At 45.9% G+C, this 21,616-nt stretch overlaps 3 protein-coding genes across 7 annotated transcripts in view; 1 reads left to right on the top strand and 2 right to left on the bottom strand.

Moving 5' to 3' along the window:
• The window catches only part of ACAD10 (acyl-CoA dehydrogenase family member 10), a 72,558-nt gene extending 63,216 nt beyond the window's left edge, over nucleotides 1–9,342 (bottom strand). For 4 of the 5 annotated variants that reach the window (XM_050749657.1, XM_050749659.1, XM_050749660.1 and 1 more), the window contains exons 1-2: nucleotides 9,142–9,342; nucleotides 662–861 (exon numbers count right to left, since the gene is read on the bottom strand). In XM_050749657.1, the coding sequence (XP_050605614.1) occupies nucleotides 662–848 (187 nt within the window). In that variant the 5' untranslated portion in view covers nucleotides 849–861; nucleotides 9,142–9,342. Of the gene's footprint in view, nucleotides 1–661; nucleotides 862–9,141 lie in introns of those variants that run through there. The other variant, XM_050749661.1, reaches the window with a different exon arrangement.
• Nucleotides 1–21,616, bottom strand: part of ALDH2 (aldehyde dehydrogenase 2 family member) — a 419,735-nt gene that overhangs the window by 112,650 nt on the left and 285,469 nt on the right. The window lies entirely within an intron of this gene.
• BRAP (BRCA1 associated protein) overlaps nucleotides 9,386–21,616 on the top strand; it is a 44,013-nt gene continuing 31,782 nt past the window's right edge. The window contains exons 1-4 of the mRNA XM_050749744.1: nucleotides 9,386–9,671; nucleotides 12,073–12,234; nucleotides 13,572–13,770; nucleotides 16,241–16,430. Of these exons, the coding sequence (XP_050605701.1) occupies nucleotides 9,590–9,671; nucleotides 12,073–12,234; nucleotides 13,572–13,770; nucleotides 16,241–16,430 (633 nt within the window). The 5' untranslated portion in view covers nucleotides 9,386–9,589. The remainder of the gene's footprint in view (nucleotides 9,672–12,072; nucleotides 12,235–13,571; nucleotides 13,771–16,240; nucleotides 16,431–21,616) is intronic.

The raw sequence follows: 21,616 nt of genomic DNA, 5'->3' as shown, positions 1-21,616 counted from the left end.
TTTTGTTTGTTTGTTTTTGAGTAAGGGTCTTCCTCTGTTACATAGGCTGGAGTGCAGTGGCATGATCATGGCTGACTACAGCCTCAACCACCTGGACTCATGTGATCCCCCCACCTCAGCCTCCTAAGTAGCTAGAACTACAGGTGCATGTCAACGTGCCCAGATAATTTTTAAATTTCTGCAGATATGGGGTCTCATTATGTTGTTCAGGCTGGTCTTGAACTCCTGGGCTCAAACGACCCTCCCACCTCGGTCTCCCAAAGTGCTGGGATTACAGGCCTCAGTCACTGTGCCCTGCCTTGGTGGTTAAATTCTAATCACAGTACTCATGGCAGCTCATCATTGATTGAGAATTTAGGATGCACTGAGCAATCACTGTGCTAAGCAAGTGATTCCCATGGATAACTCTCCGCCAGATCCCAAGGAGGAAGGCACTACCATTAGCTCTCATTTAATGATGAGGAAAGTAAGATCTGGAGAAGCTAAACCATGCGCCCAAGACACTCAGCCCCCTAGTGGTGCTTGGAATTTGACTCGAGAGCCAGAGCATGGCCTGCTAGGACACACTGCTGCCCAAGTGTTCCCCTCTGCCTTCCTGATCACCCTCCATTCTCCCACCGCCACCCTAGTCCCCCAAAGTGAAACAGAATGAATAGCTCACCCGCAGCGACTCTCCCGGGAGAAGGAATGAGAACTCCGCCCATGTCGAAAATCACTGCTCTATAGGTGCTGCCTCCAAGGTGCGTCCATCGGTGGGACCCCTGGTGCCTGCGCTGGATGTGTTTCAGGAAGGCTGTCCTCCACGCCCACTGGAGACAGGAGGACTGGAAACAGCTCCTTACACACATGGTGAAGCCGAGGCTGTGTGGGAAGAAGGCACAGGGCGTGACGTGCCTGCACTGCCTCCCACGCAGGCCTCCATCCTAGAGTCAGAGGGGCCAGCCAGACATCTCTAACCCATCTCCAACAGGCACTTCGAATCACACCCACAACTGACCTCAGTGTCTCCTCCCTCCCTGGCTACTCGGTCAAGGGCTCCATCGCTCACTCGGCTGCCCAGGCTAGAAAGCTGGGACTCGCCCTGACTTTCCGCAATTTCTTTTTTTTTTAGAGACGGAGTCTTGCTCTGTCACCCAAGCTGGAGTGCAGTGGCACAATCTCAGCTCACTGTGAGCTCCGCCTCCCGGGTTTACACCATTCTCCTGCCTCAGCCTCCCGAGTAGCTGGGACTACAGGTGCCCGCCACCACGCCCAGCTAATTTTTTGTATTTTTAGTAGAGACGGGGTTTCACTGTGTTAGCCAGGATGGTCTCAATCTCCTGACCTCGTGATCTACCCGCCTTGGCCTCCCAAAGTGCTGGGATTACAGGCATGAACCACCACACCTGGTAACTTTCCGCAGTCTTTACCTCACCACGCCCCATATAGTTCTGTGCTGTCAAGTCTTCCTCCTGAAAATCTCATCTACCTCTTTGCATTCTCACTGCCACCATCTTGCCCATGGATCCTAACTGGCCCCCTTGCCTCTTCTCAGACCTCTCTCCAATTTTTTCTTCACCCTCCAGTCAGAGTATTCTTTCAAAATTGCAAATCTGGGCCAGGCACAGTAGCTCATGCCGGTAATCCCACCACTTTGGGAGGCCGAGGTGGGTGGATCACCTGGGGTTGGGAGTTCGAGACCAGCCTGACCAATATGGAGAAACCCCATCTCTACTAGAAACACAAAATTGGCTGGGCATGGTGGCACATGCCTGTAATCCCCTCTACTCTGGAGGTTGAGGCAGGAGAATCGCTTGAGTCCGGGAGGCGGAGGTTGCAGTGAGCCAAGATCGTGCCATTGCACTCCAGCCTGGGCAACAAGAGCAAAACTCCATCTCAAAAAACAAACAAACAACTCTTTCAATGGCTCCTCATTGCCCTTAAAATAAACTCTCAATTCCTAAGCCTGGCTTAAAAGGCCCTCTAAGGTCTACTCCCATCAGGCACAGTGGCACGGGCCTGTAATCTCTTCACTTAGGGAGGCTGAGATGGGCAGATCACTTGAGGTCAGGAGTTGGAGACCAGCCTGGCCAACATAGCGAAACCCCATCTCTACTAAAAAACACAAAAATAAGCTGGGCATGGTGTTGGGCGCCTGTAATCCCAGCTACTCGGGAGGCTGAGGTAGGAGAATTGCTTGAACCTGGGAAGCGGAGACTGCAGTGAGCTGAGATTGTGTCACTGCAGTCCAACCTGGTTGACAAAGCCAGACCCCATCTTAGGAAAAAAAAAAAAAAAAACCTCATTCCTTTTTGCAGCAACTCCCCATTTTTTCTCCTCAACCTGGGATGATCTGGACACGCATATCTACATGCAGTTTCCTCAAACCCATGTTCTCCTCCTTTGCAATGCTGTGTTCCACCAGCTGCCTGGCTAATTCCAAACAGTCCTTTGGGTTGTAGTTTACCAGTCACTGTCTTCATGAAGCCTCTTCTGGAAGTCAGAAAAGACTCATTAGGAGTTTCTCCTGTGTGCTCCTAAGATGTCCTATACTCGCCTCCTCCTAGCACTTACGATGACACCCTCACACCACAAAACACTATCATTTCCACTTACAGATCACTGCAGCAGCCTAGTAACTGTTCCCCAAACTTACTTTCAAACAGTTCAGAAAAAAAAAAAAGACAGACACAACACACATACATGCACACGTATACAGATGCATACCTATATACACCTGTGTATAGAGAAAACCAAACATGGCCAGACATTAATAGTGAGTCTAGATGAAAGGTATAACGGGAGATTATTGTTCTTTCGACTTTTCTATAAGCTTGAAATAAAAAGATGGGGAAAAAACCAAAATAATAAAGGAAAATTCTAGTTTCTTCATGAAAATTTTTAAGCTTTTGATGTGATTTCTACAGTTAAAAAGCTTACTAAAAATCAGGAGAGTGCAAAACAGGTTGGTAAGACAGCCTCTGAGTTTAGAGGAGTCAATTCCGTGGGGCCAAAAGGACTCCATAACTATATAGTTTGAGCATCCCCCATCCAAATATCTGAAATCTGAAATGCTCCAAAATTAGAAACTTTTTTATTTTTGAGAGTCTCACTCTGTTGCTCAGGCTGGAGTGTAGTGGCATGAATTTGGCTCACTGCTACCTCTGCCTCCCGGGTTCAAGTGATTCTCCTACCTCAGCCTCCCAAGTAGCTGGTACTACAGGTGGTACCAGGCACCACCATACCTGGTTAATTTTTGTATTTTTAGTAGAGATGGGGTTTCGCCATGTTGGTCAGGTTGGTATCAAACTCCTGACCTCAGGTGATTCACCTACCTTGGCCTCCCAAAGTGCTGGAATTACAGGCGTGAGCCACAGTGCCCGGCCAGGACTCAAAAAACTACACAGGTTGAGCATCCCTAATCCAAATATCCAAAACTCAAAGTGATCCAAAATCCAAAACTTTTTGAGCCCCCACACGATGCCACAGTGAAAAATTCCACACGTAAGTACTTAACACAAAGTTTGTTTCATGCACAAAATTATTTAAAATATTGTATAAAATTACCCTCAGTCTATATGTATACAATGTATATGAAACATAAGTGAATTTCATGTTCAGACTTGGGTCCCAACCCCAAGATATCTCATTATACATATGCAGATATACCAAAATCCAAAATCTGAACTACTTCTGGTTCCAAACATTTGGGATAAGGGATACTCAACCTCTATAAGCACCTAGAGAAAGGACTCTTAAGTGGTAAATCCTGAATATAATGTGTTTCTCATGTATAGTCAGCCCTCTGTATTTGTGAGTTCCACATCTGCAGATTCGGCCAACCACAATAGAAAATATTCTAAGTAAAACAAAACACACACACACAGTACGGGCGCAATGGCTGACACCTGTAATGCCCAGAACTTTGGGATGCCAATGCAGGCGGATCACCTGAGGTTGAGAGTTCGAGACCAACCTGGTCAACATTGTGAAACCCCATCTCTACTAAAAATACACACAAAAAAAATTAGCTGGGTGTGGTGGTGCACGCCTGTAATCCCAGATACTCGGGAGGCTGGGACATGAGAATCACTTGAACCCGGGAAGTGGAGGTTGCAGTGAGCCAAGATCGCACCACTGCACTCCACATTCCAGCCTGGGTTATACAGTGAGACTCCATCTCAAAAACAAACAAACAAAAAAACCCAATAAAATAACAATACAACAAAAAATGCAAACAAAAAATACAGGCTAACAACTATTTACATAGTACTTACACTGTTTTAGGTATACATATATATGTATGTATATATTTATATATTTTGATATGAGTATAATTTGATACATATAATATATATTAAATATATATATTTGTTGATATGGTGTCTCCCTCTGTCACCAGGCTATAGTGCAGTGGCATGATCTTGGCTCACTGCAAACTCCGCCTCCCAGGTTCAAGCGATTCTCCTGCCTCAGTCTCCCAAGTAGCTGGGATTACAGGTGTGCGCCACCACGCCCGGCTAATTTTTGTATTTTTAGTGGAGACAGAATTTCACCATGTTGACCAGAATGGTCTCGATCTCCTGACCTCGTGATCCACCCACCTCAGCCTCCCTAAGTGCTGGGATTACAGGCGTGAGCCATCATGTCCGGCCAGTATTATAAGTAATCTAGGGATTACTTAACTCATATCCTGCTTGCCCTGAGAATACTGTGCTGGCAGCGTGCTGCACATTTTTTGCTTTCTCTTTTTTTTTTTTTTTTTTTTTTTTTTTTGAGACAAAGTCTCGCTCTGTCGCCCAGGCTAGAGTGCAGTAGCGTGATCTCGGGTCACTGCAACCACCTCCCGGGTTCAAGCAGTTCTCTTGCCTCAGCCTCCTGAGTAGCTGAGACTACAGGGCTTGCCACCACATCCAGCTAGTTTTTTGTATTTTTAGTAGAGAGGGGTTTTCACAATGTAGGCCAGGCTGGTCTTGAGCTCCTGACCTTAAGTGATCCACCTGCCTCGGCCTCCCAAAGTGCTGGGATTACAAGCCACTGTGCCTGGCCAAGTACTTTTTTTTTCTAAACGGGAAATGGGTTAAAGCATATAGGAGGGTGTGCATAGGTTATAAACAAATGCTACACCATTGAATATCAGGAACTTGAGCATCCACAGATTTTGGTATCTGCAGGGAGTCCTGCAACCATCTGCTGAGGATACCACCATGCAATGACAGTAAGTGGAAATTTGCTCAATTTGGGGGCAATATTTGAAACTAAAAATGTCAAGGTTCATTCGTATTTTCAGTTTTACTTACGTTCCTATGCCAAGGCCAATGTTTATGATAGAAGGAGAAATTTACTTACACACTTGTAAAAGTGGTCAATACATTTTGTGTGAGGGCTTAGTGGAGATGAAAAATGCTTTTGGGGCCTGAAGGGGCAACTTTAATCCTTATGGAGGACACTGTCCTCCACGTAGTCCCGCTAACCAACATGTGGGAAATGTTCCCACAAGCAGTCTGCTTATTCCTTCAACTACAGAAGACTGTTCTGCTCTAGCCACTTCCCAAGGCAGGAAATGCTGTCATTTCTCATACCTCTAGGCCTTGGTACCTGCTGTGCTCACTGACTGGAACACCTTTCCCTGCTTTATCTGTTAGATGAATTTCCATTCACTTTGACCTCATAACCTCAGTTTTAGCTCCTCTGGGGAGCCTTTTCTTTTCTTTTTCCAGGTAGAGTGTGGGACTTTTTTTTTTTCACTCCCATTGCCTCTTCTCCAAATCTTTGGCAGAGCACTTACCCCATTACGCAGTAACTGCTTCCATTTTTTTTTCTTGAGACAGAGTCTTGCTCTGATGACCAGGCTGGAGGGCAGTGGAGCAATCTTGGCTCACTGAAGCCTCTGCTTCCCAGGTTGAAGCAATTCTCCTCCCTCAGCCTCACATGTAGCTGGGACTGCAGGCGTGCACCACCATGCCCGGCTAAGTTTGTTTTTTTTTGAGACAGAGTCTTGCTCTGTCTCCGAGGCTGGAGTGCAGTGGCTCGATCTCGGCTCACTGCAAGCTCTATGTCCCAGGTTCACATCATTCTCCTGCCTCAGCCTCCTGAGTAGCTGGGACTATAGGCGCCCACCACCTCGCCCAGCTAATTTTTTGTATTTTTAGTAAAGATGGGGTTTCACTGTGTTACCCAGGATGGTCTCGATATGCTGACCTCGTGATCCACCCACCTTGGCCTTCCAAAGTGCTGGGAATACAAGGTTTTGTACTTTTCTTTAGTAGAGCCGGGATTTCACCATGTTGGCCAGGCTGGTCTTGAACCCCTGACCTCAAGTGATCCTCCCATCTCAGCGTCCCAAAGTGCTGGGATTACAGGCAAGAGCCACCGTGCCCGGCCTGTTTTCACGTCTACGTGTTCCTGAACTCATAAGCTCCTTTTAAGACAAGGACTATCTTATTCATATCTCTCTCTCTCTCTCTCTCTCTCTCTCTCTCTCTCTCTCTCTCTCTCTATATATATATATATATATATATATATATATACATCCCCTGGGACTTAGTACAGGTTTTAGACACATAGCAGGTGCTTCATATGAGTTGGAAGGATGCATAAACTGGAGATATCAGAAAATAGGGAAAAGCTGGGTACAGGTTTAATCCTTGGCAGCCACAAAGAGCTGTAACATTCCCAACCTGCCCAACTCTGGCTAACAGTTCTAGTTATCTGTTACTGGTATCTACCATAAAGAAGATTTGTCAGGCTGGGCGCAGTGGCTCACGCCTGTAATCCCAGCACTTTGGGAGACCGAGGCGGACAGATCACCTAAAGTCAGGAGTTCGAGACCAGCCTGACCAACAAGGCAAAACCCCGTCTCTACTAAAAATACAAAAATTAGCCGGGCATGGTGGCAGGTGCCTGTAATCCCAATTACTCGGGAGGCTGAGGCAGGATAATCACTTGAACCTAGGAGGCGGAAGTTGCAGCGAGCCAAGATGGTGCCATTGCACTCCAGCCTGGGCGACAGAGTGACACTGTCTCAAAAAAAAAAAAAAAAAAAGATTTATTTGTCTTCTTTCTGACACTCAAAATGGGATTAGCATGATAATGCAGACTTGCTACCTAAATGATGTTCTCATAAAAATGCACACACAGTGTGTGTTGTCATACATTAAGAAGATGCTTGGGGCCAGGCGCGGTGGCTTACACCTGTAATCCCAGCACTTTAGGAGGACGAGGCGGGCAGATCACGAGGTCAGGAGTTCGAGATAAGCCTGACCAACATGGTGAAACTCCATCTCTAAAAAAAATACAAAAATCAGCTGGGCGCGGTGCTGCGCGCCTGTAGCTCCAGCTACTTGGGAGACTGAGGCAGGAAAATCACTTGAACCCAGGAAGCCGAGGTTTGCAGTGAGCCGAGATCGTAGGGAGCCGAGATCACACCACTGCACTCCAGCCTGGGCAACAGAGTGAGACTCTGTCTCAAAAAAAAAAAAAGGTTTGTTTAGTAAAGAGATACAGAGTGTTGGTTCTGGATTCAGATTGCCTGGATTTCAATTCCAGCTCTGCCACTACTACCTGTGTAATCCTGAGCCAGTTACTCTTTCTCTGAGCCTCAGGTTACACCTCTGTAGAATAGAGACATAGTACCAGTTTCATAAAGTTGTTGTTACCATTGCATGAGACAAGGTATATGAAACACTCAAATTAGTACCTGGCACACATTGAAATGTTATCTACTACAGTAATATACTAAAAAAGTTCACAAGAGGTCTCATAGGTTTTATGCATATAGTATGTGTGTATGGTTTATGCACTTTCACCTAACCCTGTGATTCTTCAACGGGGTTATGTTTTTTAACCCCAAGAAGACATTTGGCAAGGTCCAGAGACATCATTGGTTGTCACTATCTGGGGAGAGGTGCTACTAACATCTACTGGGTCAGGCCAGGGATGTTTCTAAACACTCTACAATGCTGAGGACACCCCGCCCCCTTGCCAAAAACAAAAAAAGTAATCAGGACCCAAAATGTCAATACTGCAGAGTTGAGAAACCCTGATTTAAACAGGGCATGTGGAAACGTATTTCATAGGATGTAGTCACAAGATCTATATACACATATATCTTGTAGTCATGTCATAGACATATAGTCCACATACACACACATCTAGAATGTACTATGTACTTATATATGTATTATACAATGTACCTAGAGTAGCATCCTGTCATGTACGTGTCCCATATGCATTAATTGTGTCAATATCTACATACAAAAGCCAGTCTGACATACTGGAAAGAATGCTGAGCCTCAGAAAAGCTAATGTTATCTCCATATACATAATTCCATTTCATCCTCACAACTGCATGAGGATATATCATGCCAACTTTATGCAATGACTATACTATCAAGACTGCACAACTGCTGATGTAGGTCGACCTCACAGCACAGACAGGAACTGTGTTTATCTTATACGCCAATGTATCTCAAGCATCTCAAGGGTGTCTAGACTCTCAGTAAACATTTGTGAAGTGATAGCACTTTGGGAGACCAAGGAGGTCAGATCAACTAAAGCCAGGAGTTTAGGTGGTTAGGAGTTAGGCGAGGGGAGGAGTCAAAGTGGGGAGGAGGACCCAGGTCTAACTGCAGCACTGCGCTCCTAACCAGCAGATCGCCATCTTATCTTTTCTTTTTTTTTTTTTTTGAGACGGAGTTTCGCTCTTGTTGCCCAGGTGGGAGTGCAGTAGCACAATCTCGGCTCACTGCAACCTCTGCCTCCCGGGTTCAAGCGATTCTCCTGTCTCAGCCTCTCAAGTAGCTTGGACTACAGACTCTCGCCACCACGCCCGGCTAATTTTTTCTATTTTTAGTAGAGAGGTTTCACCATGTTGGCCAGGCTGGTCTCGAACTCCTGATATGAGGTGATTCGCCCGCCTCAGCCTCTGGGCTGGGATTACAGGCGTGAGTCACCGCGCCCAGCCAGATCGCCATCTGAAAAGCGATCGAGTCACCACTCTCTAAGGCCCCTTAGAAGCAACTTCACCTCTCTGAGCCTCGTTGTACCTATCTGTAAAGTGGGACAGAAACAAAACCACCCATGCTAGGGTTAGAGAGAGGAGTCAAACACAACCAAAGGGGCAAAGTTCTGCATAACAGATAGCTCGGACAATTCGGAGACCTCGCGGAGCCAGGGATCCCGCGCCGTCAGCCGAGGTGGGTTAGGACCAGGCCTCTAGGGCAGGCAGAGGTTAACTCGCGGCTGTACGAAAACACGCAGCTCGGCCTAAGTGCGGGACCCCAGCGTTAGCAATCGCCACGACGTCCTTCCGCTCCGACCTCCTCGAGATCCCGTACGGAAGGGAAGTGGCTGACCCCATGCCGCGCAGCCCAATCGCGGTGCGCGGTCCTGCGCGCATGCGTAAACCGCGGGTCAGCGACGGCGGCCGGGAGGCGGAAGTGGAGGTTGTTGTGGCTCCGAGGGCTGTTCGAGGAGCTGCTGCTGCTGAGGCGGCGGCCACTGCGTTGAGGCGGTGGCGGGGCTGCCGGCCCCGGGCCGCTCGGCCTCTCGGCTCGCCTTCCAGCCTCGCCTGAGCCCGCCGGGGCCCGCGCCGGCCAGCGCCTGCCCTATGAGTGTGTCACTGATTGTCATCCGATTGGAGCTCGCGGAACACTCGCCCGTCCCCGCCGGCTTCGGCTTCAGCGCCGCGGGTGAGTCCCGCGGCCTCGCCACATTCCCTGTAGCCGGGTCTGGGTCCGGAGGGCTCCCTCTCCCAAAGTACTGGCCCGGGAAAAGCCCGCGGCTAGGGCTCTTGCCTCAGGAAGACATGGAGAGGTGATCAGGATCCCTCTCTTTCCCATCCACCCTTGAGAGGCCTTCCCGTTTGTTATCTCAGGGAAGCCCTGCCCCCGAACCTCCTTCCCTGTGCCGTCTGAGGGCATTCCGTTTATACCTGGCACGGCTCCCTCTCGAGAGAGTCGAGTGGTGTGTCTGTCTCACTTGCTTCCTTCTGGGCTTCGTAAAGGCAGGGACTGGGTCCCCAGCAACGCTGGACTGTCCCTGGATTAATTAAATTGTTCCCTTTTGGAAGGATATCCATTGAAGTGCCCCCTAACCATAGTCATAACTAAAATTTAGACACTCCCTATATCCCAACACTGTACTAAGCACCTTTTGTGTATTGTATTCTTTAATTATCTTTGCAACAGCTCTGAGAGGCAGATGGGTGTGGCATGTGCCTCTTACACATTGGAAAACTGAAGTTTAGTGATTTAAATCATTTGCCCAAGGTGAAATGATGGGTGAAACTGGGATTCTCACTCAGTGAGCTGGACTTGAGTCTGAGCTTTTCACATCAGTAACACAAGGAAGCTCCTTAGTGGGGAATGCAGCTCTGGCTCTGTTCCTTGGTCCTCAGATAATTAACTAATAATAACATTCATTCAATAAATACTTGGTCGGGCGCGGTGGCTCACACCTGTAATCCTAGCACTTTGGGAGGCTGAGGCGGGCGGATTACCTGAGGTTGGGAGTTCGAGACCAGCCTGGCCAACATGGTGAAACCCTGTCTGTACTAAAAATACAAAAATTAGCTGGGCGTGGTGACAGGTGCCTGTAATCCCAGCTCATAGAGAGGCTGAGGCAGGAGAATCACTTGAACCCGGGAGGTGGAGGTTGCAGTGACCCAAGATTGTGACACTGCGCTCCAGCCTGGGTGACAAGAGATAAAGTCCATTTCAAAACAAAACAAAAAACAAAAAACTTACGCTCATATTTGCTGGAGCTTTTATTGTGTGCTGAATCGGACAGGGTCTCTGCTTTAATGGCAGCAGCAGTTTCGTGGAGGAAACAGATTATTTAGATAAGTGCAGAATACGTGTAGAATTACAACTGTGGTAAGTGCTGTGAAGGAAAGGAGAAACAGTTTGGGAAACTATTACAAGAAGATGTGTTTGGTTTGGAGAGAGGGATGGGGTCAGGTAGAGATGGTGTCATTGGAAACTTCCTGAGGATATGACCTTTGGAGCTGCAAATTAAAGATTGAATATGATTTTATAGCTTATGAGCACCTTTCCAAAGGCTAAAAGTGGCTTCTGAGTTCTGAAAGTCAGCTGAATTGATATTAGCCGCATATAGACATCCGCGTGGGTCAGTCATGTAGTCATTTATTCATCAAATATTTAGAGAGCTTCCTCTATGTGCTCCGCACTGTGGTATAAGTGCTGGGAATACAGTGGTGGGCAAAACAGGCCTTGTCCCTGCCCTGACAGAGCCTATATTCGGGATATTTAAGTTAAGCCTCCAAATACCGTTTCCCTTTTCATGTGTTTCATTGATTTAAGACAGTAATCACAGATTTTCATGGTTTGCTTCATGGCATGAGCATAAGCCAGGATGTTTAAGACTACCCCTACAAGTTTTTGAAATTTTGTTTATTAATGGACTTGATATCTTCATTTTGGGCTGAACACAATTTCATTTTATCAGGTGTTACTAAAATGTTAGCTCTTCTGGGCATGATCACTGTTGAACCTTCTCTAAGGCTCCCCCTTTGGCAATTTGCTTTAAAGTGCATGATTTCGGGCCAGGCGCAGTAGCTCACACCTGTTATTCCAGCACTTTGGGAGGTCAAGGTGAGCGGATCACTTGAGGCCATGAGTTCTAGATCAGCCTGTCCAACATGAAGCCCTATCTCTACTGAAAGTACAAAAATTAGCCAGGCCCGTGGTGGCGCGTGCCTGTAATCCCAGCTACTCGGGAGGCTGGGGCAGGAGAATCACTTGAACCTGGGAGGTGGAGGTTGTAGTGAGCCAAGATCACGCCACTGCACTCCAGCCTGGGTGACAGAGTGCAACTCTGTCTCAAAAAATAAAAATAAAGTGCATGATTTCAGAACAGCCCTGCATTTCTGAGTACATTGTCCTGGCTGCTTATTGACTGTTTGCTGGGTACTGCAGTGGTCCCAGAGGTGAGTGAGATGGATACTACAAAGGCTTTTTATCATCTTGGCGGAAGGCAGGAGAAAGAAAAGGGAAACCTAATGATGGAGGAATAGAGAACAGAGAGGAGCTTGTTTTATTACCTTGTATTAATCATTCATGTATTCTTTAGCCGGGGAAATGTCTGATGAGGAGATAAAAAAGACGACACTCGCTTCAGCTGTAGCTTGTTTAGAAGGGAAGTCACCAGGAGAGAAAGTAGCAATTATCCATCAGCATCTCGGCCGTCGAGAAATGACAGATGTGATCATTGAGACCATGAAGTCCAACCCAGGTAAGCTTTTAAAACCCTGGACTCTCTTTTGTAATGTGAACCCTGCTTGCCTATTTTATACACGGTGTTTAATGAGCCTATGATTTCAACATCTAGCATACTTCTATCTTTCACTGCCTGGGTGCTTTATATGACACTGTTAAGCCACATTTTAGTGTTTCTAAATATTTCTTCCAAATTAATCCTAACAGTCAGGGTTGACAGTTCAGTTCAGTGCCGGGGGGACTTTTTTTTCTTTTTTTGAGGCAGGGTCTCTGTTGCCCAGGCTAGAGTGCAGTGGTACAATGTCGGTTCACTACAACCTCCGCCTCCTGGGCTGAAGCAGTCTTCCTGCCTCAGCCTCCCAAGTAGCTGGGATTATAGATGCCCTCTACCACAGCTGGGTAATTTTTGTATGTTTAGTAGAGACAAGGTTTCACCATGTTAGCCAGGCTGGTCTTGTACTCCTAGTCTCAAGTGATCTGCCTGCCTTGGCCTCCCAAAGTGCTGGAATTACAGGTGTGAGCCACCACACCCAGCCACTGGGGAGAATTTCTTACCACCTAGTTCAGCGGCAGATCATTAATGTGTCCAAATAAACATGTTGTGCCTTCCCCTGCTTTGCTAGCTCATTTCTTTCTTTCTTTCTTTCTTTTTTTTTTTTTTTTTTTTTTTTGAGACGGAGTCTCACTTTGTCGCCAGGTGGGAGTGCAGTGGCACAATCTCGGCTTACTGCAACCTCCACCTCCCGGTTTCAAGCGATTCTCTTTCCTCTCTCAGCCTCCCAAGTAGCTGGGACTACAGGTGCACACTACCACACCCAGCTAATTTTTGTATTTTTAGAAGACACAGGGTTTCACCATGTGGGCCAGGATGGTCTCAATCTGTTGTCCTCGTGATCCGACCGCCTTGGCCTCCCAAAGTACTGGGATTACAGGTGTGAGCCGCTGCACCCGGCCAGCCAGCTCATTTCATCTGTGGAAGTGGATGTGTAGATAGTACTACATCTCCAACATGGAGGTGTTCAGAACTGGTAGGTTTGGATTTCGAACTTAGTAACCCTGCATGTTTGTCCCAGTTAGGATTTCATGATAGAAGACACCTGCTTGCATTATGGTATTGCCAAATGTAATAGCCATCCTTAAGTTTCTGAGGGTGTTAATGAGATTTTTATGGGGCAAAGAGAGCTTTAAAGTATGATACTCTCATAAACTCAGCTGTTCTATAAGTAATAGCTCTAAATGCATTACATTATAATTATCAAAGTTTATTCCTCTGACTTGAAATTTTAATCTAGTTCAAGTCCTTGAGCATGTGTCCTATCCATTTATAATCTGCTATTTTTTAATTGGTGAAAGATGAACTAAAAACTACAGTGGAAGAAAGGAAGTCTTCAGAAGCCTCCCCCACTGCACAAAGAAGTAAAGATCACAGTAAGGAATGCATAAACACTGCCCCAGATTCTCCATCCAAACAGCTTCCAGACCAGATTTCATTCTTCAGTGGAAATCCGTCAGTTGAAATAGTTCATGGTATTATGCACCTATATAAGACAAAGTAAGAAAATCCTTTTTTCTTGGGGGTTAGTCTAATTTTTTTTTTTTGCTTTAGTGTAATCTCTTGCCCTGAAGGAAAGTGGGTATTTTAAGGTTCAAAATAATACTTTTGTGTATTGTGTGTTAGAGAATTCTCAGATGTTTTACATTTGATTAATCTTGTGGATTGGGTCAAAGCTTTTCCCTATAAAAGAAGTGCCTATAGATACACTTAAGGGAATATGTGGGGAAAATGTTCTCTTTTTTTCTGTTTTGAAACGGAGTTTCGCTCTCGTTGCCCAGGCTGGAGTGCAATGGCGCGATCTCGGATCACTGCATCATCTGCCTCCTGGGTTCAAGTGATTCTCCTGCCTCAGCCTCCCAAGTAGCTGGGATTACAGGTGCCCACCACCACACCTAGCTAATTTTTTGTATTTTTAGTAGAGATGGGGTTTCACCATGTTGGCCAGGCTGGTCTTGAACTCTGACCTCAGGTGATCCGCCCGCCTCGGCCTCCCAAAGTGCTGGGATTACAGGCGTGAGCCACTGCACCCTGCCAGGAAAATGTTCTGTTTTGTTTTGTTTTGTTTTAAGACAGAGTCTCGCTCTGTCGCCCAGGCTGGAGTGCAGTGGCTGGATCTCAGCTCACTGCAAGCTCCGCCTCCCGGGTTTACGCCATTCTCCCACCTCAGCCTCCCGAGTAGCTGGGACTACAGGAGCCCGCCACCTCGCCCAGCTAGTTTTTTTGTATTTTTTAGTAGAGACTGGGTTTCACCATGTTAGCCAGGATGGTCTCGATCTCCTGACCTCGTGATCCGCCCGTCTCGGCCTCCCAAAGTGCTGGGATTACAGGCTTGAGCCACCGCGCCCGGCCAGAAAATGTTTTATTAGCAGATACGCATGGAAGGTGATGGGGAATTGAAAGGACAAAGAAAATGATCCACAGCATCTTTGTAGTCTCATGTCCCCACCAAATCTTTACTGAAGAGGCTGCTAAGAAGTCAGTTAACTCATTTCAATTTTATTACCTCTTTTTACCATTTTCTGTGGTTCAAATAAAGCTTGCTGGAGCCCCAAGGAAAGGAAGCATTTGGCTAGATAATCCACAAGCCCAGCCACTACCTCCTTGGGTTATCAGTGGCTGATACCTTAAAGCCGTTCTTGTGCTAACTCATTTGCTGGATCTCTACTGGGAAAACAGTGACTATTCAGGTAGCCATTTTGTTTTTTGTTTTGTTTTGTTTTGAGACAGAGTCTCACTCCGTCACTCAGGCTGGAGTGTAGTGGTGCAATCCAGGCTCACTGCAACCTCCTCTCCCGAATTCAAGCAATTTTCCCACCTCAGAGTAGCTGGGACCACAGGTGCACACCACCATGCCCAGTTAATTTTTTTTTATTTTTTTATTTTTGGTAGAGACGGGGTTTCATCATGTTGGCCAGGCTGGTCTCAAACTCCTGACCTCAAGTGATCAGCCCACCTCAGCCTCCCAAAGTGCTGGGATTACAGGTGTGAGCCACTGCGCCCAGCCCAGGTAGCCATTCTGGATCACAACTGTCAAGTGAGTTTTACAGCATTTTAAAAAACAAATTGCATTGTGGGAGGATTTTCTTTCCTCTCTATTCCAGCTATCCCAACTTGGTAACATTTCCTGTAATACTCAGTTACATCCTCATAGTTTAGGGTTCTCTCTTGCTGGGCGTGGTGGCACACGTCTGTAATCCCAGCTACTCGGGAGGCTGAGGCAGGAGAATTGCTTGAACCCAGGAGGCAGAGGTTGCAGTGAGCCGAGACCGTGCCATTTCTCTCCAGCCTGGGCAGCAAGAGCAAGACTCCATCTGAAAAAAAAAAGAGAGATAGAGAACTCTCTTATATTTAGAGCTCTTTTTTTAGGCCCTTTAAGAGAGGTCCATAGCCAGAGTTGTGCTTTTAAGTTAATCAGTGACAGACTTTTTTTTTTTTTTTGAGACGGAGTCTTGCTCTATCGCCCACGCTGGAGTGCAGTGGCGCGATCTGGCTCACTGCAAGCTCCACCTCCCATGTTCATGCCATTCTTCTGCCTCAGCCTCCCAAGTAGCTGGGACTACAGGCACCCGCCACCAGGACCGGCTAATTTTTTGTGTGTTTTTAGTAGAGATGGGGTTTCACCATGTTAGCCAAATGGTCTCGATCTCTTGACCGCATGATCTGCCTGCCTCAGCCTCCCAAAGTGCTGAGATTACAAGCATGAGCCACTGCGCCTAGCCACCAGTGACAGATTATTATTCAAACATAGATAAGAGTAAAACACTGCAAATTTGCCTAATGCAGATTTCTAACCATAATAAACATTGAAGTGAAGATTAAAAAGTCCAGTGGGGGGGTATAATGTAGAACAATTCATTAATGAAATATTAAAATTTTATTTTTTCCTGTTTTCTTGGACATAAAAGTTGTCTGCTGTTGTTTAACCATACCTCATCTATTTACGACCCTCTAATTATTGTTTTGTTAGTAAGATGACCTCCTTAAAAGAAGATGTGCGGCGCAGTGCCATGCTGTGTATTCTCACAGTCCCTGCTGCAATGACCAGTCATGACCTTATGAAGTTTGTCGCCCCATTTAATGAAGTAATTGAACAAATGAAAATCATCAGAGACTCTACTCCCAACCAATATATGGTGCTGATAAAGTTTAGTGCACAGGTAAAAGTTATTAAAGTTATTAAAAATCTCTTTGCCACAGAAACTGTGTTATTGAAACTGTATGATAGTAGCTGTTGTGATTTACGGCATTTTGCACTTAAGATTCTTGATATGTCTTCTAAGATATAATTCTAATTCTAGATGTATTTCTAAATTCATTAGCAGAAATACAATTATAACGTATACCCATGGTATTTTTATTTATTTTTTTTATTTTTTTCCAGTAGAGATGAGATCTTGCTATGTTTTCCAGGCTACTCTTGGCCTCAAACAGTCCTCCTGCCTTGACCTCCCAACGTTCTGGGATTACAGTTGCTCTGAGCCACTGCATCTGGCCTTATGCCCATGATTTTTTATAGATCAGATTCGGTATGAAATCTAAGGTTTTGCCAGGAGACAGAGGTTGCAGAAAGCTGACATCACACCACTGTACTCCAGCCTGGGTGACAAGAGTGAGACAACGTCTCAAAAAAAAAAAAAAACAACCCTAGTTGTTTTTTTTTTTTTTTTTCTTTTTTGAGACGAAGTCTCACTCTGTCACCCAGGCTGAGTGCAGTGGTGTGGTATTGGCTCACTGCAACCTCCGCCTCCCGGGTTCAAGCAATTCTCCTGCCTCAGCCTCCTGAGTAGCTGGGACTACAGGCATGCACCACCATGCCTGGCCAATTTTTGTATTTTTTTTTTTGAGACAGAGTCTCGCTCTATCGCCCAGGCTGGAGTGCAGTGGCCGGATCTTGGCTCACTGCAAGCTCTGCCTCCTGGGTTTACGCCGTTCTCCTGCCTCAGCCTCCCAAGTAGCTGGGACTACAGGCACCCGCCACCTCACCCGGCTAGTTTTTTTGGTATTTTTTAGTAGAGATGGGGTTTCACTGTGTTAGCCAGGATGGTCTCGATCTCCTGACCTCATGATCCGCCCGTCTCGACCTCCCAAAATGCTGGGATTACAGGCTTGAGCCACCGCGCCTGGCCAATTTTTGTATTTTTAATGCAGACGGAGTTTCACTATGTTTGCCAGGCTGGTCTCGAACTCCTGACCTCGTGATCCACCCGCCTCAGCCTCCCAAAGTGCTGGGATTACGGGCATGAGCCGTCATGCCCGGCCTGCTTGTTTTTTCAAACAAGTGGTAACTATTCCAGAAAAGCAGTAGTTCCCAAACTTTTTGAAGTTAACACCATCTTATTATTTTCCATTAACCCCACTTCTTTCATTTTCTTTTTTTTCTTTTTTTTTTTTTTTGAGACAGAGTTTAGCTCTTGTTGCCCAGGCTGGAGTGCAATGGTGCGATCTTGGCTCACAGCAACCTCTGCCTCCCAGGTTCAAACCATTCTTCTGCCTCAGCCCCCGAAGTAGCTGGGATTACAGGCATGCACCACCACGCCCGGCTAATTTTGTATTTTTAGTAGAGACGGGGTTTCTCCATGTTGGTCAGACTGGTCTCGAACTCCAGACCTCAGGTGATCTGCCCGCCTCGGCCTCTGAAAGTGCTTGGATTATAAGCGTGAGCCACCGTGCCTGGCCTCATTGTCTTTTTAATGAAGTGGAAGAGTGTACCTGTTCTGTGAGCCCCAGAGAGAAGCTTTAGTGTGGAGTTCTGTCTACAAGAGAGTACACAGTTAATATGTTTTATCTTTACAAAGTACCCTATCATTTAGGGAGACATTTAAAACACGTTTCAATTATCCTGTAGTTTTAAAGTTTACAAGTTGACATTAAGAACAGAAAAGCACTTGAATAGCTCCTTTCACTGACCGTCAGAAAGCCTTCCAAGGTTGCCAAGGAGCTTTGCAAACCATGAGAAAATCCTGCCTTGAGCCATTTCAGTCTGGTAGCACATGTAATAATAAGGATAACGATGATAATATCCAGCGTTTATCGATGGCTTCTGTATCACTCACTATGCTAAGTGTTCAATACGCTTTGTCTCATTTAATCCTCACTACAATCCCTTGCGGAAACGGTATTGTTATCCTTGTTTTACAGATGTGGGGGGTGACTGCAGAGGGAGATAAGTGGTTTGCCCAGGGTTACATAGCTAGACATAAATGGCAAGCAAGAGTGGCATCCTCACTTTTAGTTCCAGGGATGCGTTCCTCTTCTAGTAGGAAGTGGGATGAAGGTGTGGGGAAGGGAGGCAGTTGGTTGTGAGACATTCGATGACAGCAGTATTGTTATAGTTTCTACTTAACAACTAGGGCAATAAGCAAATAACAAAGGAAAAGACCCAGACAAAAATGTTCAAGAACATTTAGGCTTTTAAAATAGTCTGAAGTCTTACAAATGCACCACACTCACCTGTTTAATAAACCCACACAGTTCCCTATAACAAGTACTGCCCTTCGTAATGTGCAGGTAATACTGTGAATATTTACTGTGAATGGATTTTCCTTGTATCTCTGCACTGTCCTTCCCCTTCTGTCTTTTGATCAAGTGAAGGTTGCTCAAGTTGACAGATGTTTTTCTGTGACTGTGAAACAGGTTGCTGCACGTTCTTCCCCATGGGGCTAGAGCCCTTTATCTTGGTATCATGAGTTGTATTGTTTATTGCTAACTCTGGATCTTAGGGACTGATCCCTATCATCCCATCAAGGATTTTCTAAGACCTAATAATACCCTCTTGGTGTAAGACTGGAAGTTAAACTAATATCGACTGTAATGAGAATAGTGGGCTCAGTAGCTACCAACTATGAGGCACTTACTAGAGACCGGATCCTGTGCCAAGTGCTTTCCATGCATTGTCTCCTTGAATTCTCTCAACGATGCCATGTTGGCTGGGTGCAGTGGCTCATGCCTTTAATCCCGGCACTTTGGGAGGCTGAGGTGGGTGGAACACTTGAGGGCAGTGGTTTGAGACCAGCCTGGCCAACATGGCAAAAGCCCATGTCTACTAAAAATACAAAACTTAGCTGGATGTGGTGGTACACGCCTGTAATCCCAGCCACTTGAAAGGCTGAAGCAGAAGAAACGATTGAACTTGGGATGCAGAGGTTGCAGTGAGTCAAGATCACACCACTGCACTCCAACCTGGGCAACAGAGCGAGACTGTCTCAAAAAAAAAAAAAGATGCCGTGTTTTTTACAGTTGAGGAAACAGGCACAGATATGTCACTTGCCCACAGCTAAACAGCTAGTAGGTGTCAGAGTTAGGGTTCAAACTTGGGCAGCCTGACTCCATAGCCTGGGCAGCTAACTATGTTTTTATTCTTTTCCTCACCACAGATTTTTAATTAAGGACTCATAAGCCTTCTCTGTATCTTTGGCAATTTTTGAATTTCTGTTGGCCTTAGCTTTAGCTGGAAGAGTTGTGAGGCCAGGTGTGGTGGCTCATGCTTGTAATCCCAATACCTTGGGAGGCCAAGACAGGAGTATCGCTTAAGGCCAGGGGTTCAAGACCAGCTTGGGCAACATGGCAAGACCCTGTCTCTTAAAAAATTTTTTTTAAAAGATTAAAAAAAAAAAAAAAAAAAAGCAGGGGGGTTGTGCTTACAAACTTGTAGTGTGACCGTTAGGAAACTTGGTCTTTGGGTAAAGAATTAACAATTCTTCAGGACATAGGAAAAGCAGAAGGAAGTTCAATTTTGTTGATTTGGGGGGCAGAAAAGGACAGATGACCACTTAATAGTTGGCTCCTTTTCACATGCATGCTTAGTTACCACAGCCTTAGCAGACGCCTCCTTGGAGAAGTAGAGGTATGTTCTCAACTCTGTAGTTGATTCCTGTGACAGTGAAGGACCTTGATCATAATGGATTTGTCTTTTTCTGAGTTCATCCTCAGAAGAGAACAATAAAACCAAAAGACTAGAAGGAAACAAAAGCCAGGTTTCTTTAAAGTTTTGGGTCCATACAATGCAAACATTTTCAATAAAAGCTGTTTCTTCTATGTTCTTTGCAGTTAGCTTCAGGCTTTTGTTTAGTGCGTTTAGGTGGTGAGTTGAAGTAGGTACCATATGAATTTTGTTCCCTATTCTCTACCTAATACATGGCACAGGGCCTGGCACATACCAGATGCTCAGAAAATACATAAACAGGAGAAGGTACATTTCTAATACCAAGATTTTAAAGAAGAGATCAATATGTTAACTGGGAAATCTCAGCTGTGTAGTGATGTTGTCGTTTCAAAAAAGTACTTTTTTTTTTTTTTTTTTTTACTTTTTTCATTTCTGCCACAATCATCCTAGTTTAGGCCACCATGGCGACTCACCTGCATGCCTCTTTTCCTTTTTTATTTTATTTAATTAATTATTAATTTCTTTATTTACTTGGAGACAAGGTCTCGCTCTGCTGCACAGGCTGGAGTGCAGTGGCACGATCTCGGCTCACTGCAACTTTCACCTCCTCCTTTGGGGGCTGAGGTGGGAGGGCTCAAGTGATCCTCCCACCTCAGCCCCCAAATAGCTGGGACTACAGGCTTCCGCTCCCATGCCCAGCTAATTTTTGTATTTTTTGTAGAGATGGGGTTTCCCCACGTCACTCAGGCTGGTCTCACACTCCTGGGCTCAGGTAGCAGAAAGGAATAATTCATTGAATGGTTTTGGTCACATGTCTTATCCTTTCCTCTGAGGAGGCCTGGTCATTTACTGAGCATTTGCAGAGCTTAGACCCCAGGAGGTCTCTGCCAGCCCCTGGTGGTGCCTGAGGCTCTGAAGAGATGAGAGAAGGCCCTGACTTTCAGACAGTCGGTTTTCTCCTGGTGAATCCATGTGCTGATCTTGCTGCTTACTCAGCCAAAAGCATTTCAAGAAGAAGCTGTTGCTCCTGAAGAATGGGGGAAGCCATATTAGGTTGTAACCTCTTAGTATTAAAGAGGCTTCTTGTCCAACAGCTGGCATAAAACATTTTGAAATTAAAATGCGCTATGCTCAATACACTGATTATTTCCTTAAGTAAAGCCTCTCCACCCCAACCTGCCACCAATTTGCCCCTCCAAAATAAAAGTACATTCAGAATTGATCACCCTTCCTCAGCTGCTTAGCTCACTTGGTCATGTTAAGAAAGCATAAGTAGCCGGGCACGGTGGCTCACGCCTGTAATCCTTGCACTTTGGGAGACTGAGGCGGGTGGATTGCCGGAGCTCAGGAGTTCAAGACTAGCCTGGGCAACTTGGTGAAACCACATCTCTACTAAAATACAAAAAATTAGCTGAATATGGTGGCATATACCTATAATCCCAGCTACGCAGGAGGCTGAGA

This window comes from Macaca thibetana, chromosome 11, assembly GCF_024542745.1.
Source record: "Macaca thibetana thibetana isolate TM-01 chromosome 11, ASM2454274v1, whole genome shotgun sequence".
In the NCBI taxonomy this organism is placed as follows: Eukaryota; Metazoa; Chordata; class Mammalia; order Primates; family Cercopithecidae; genus Macaca; species Macaca thibetana.
Note: the sequence above shows the minus strand (reverse complement) of the source record. Positions and strands in the feature narration are given on the sequence as shown.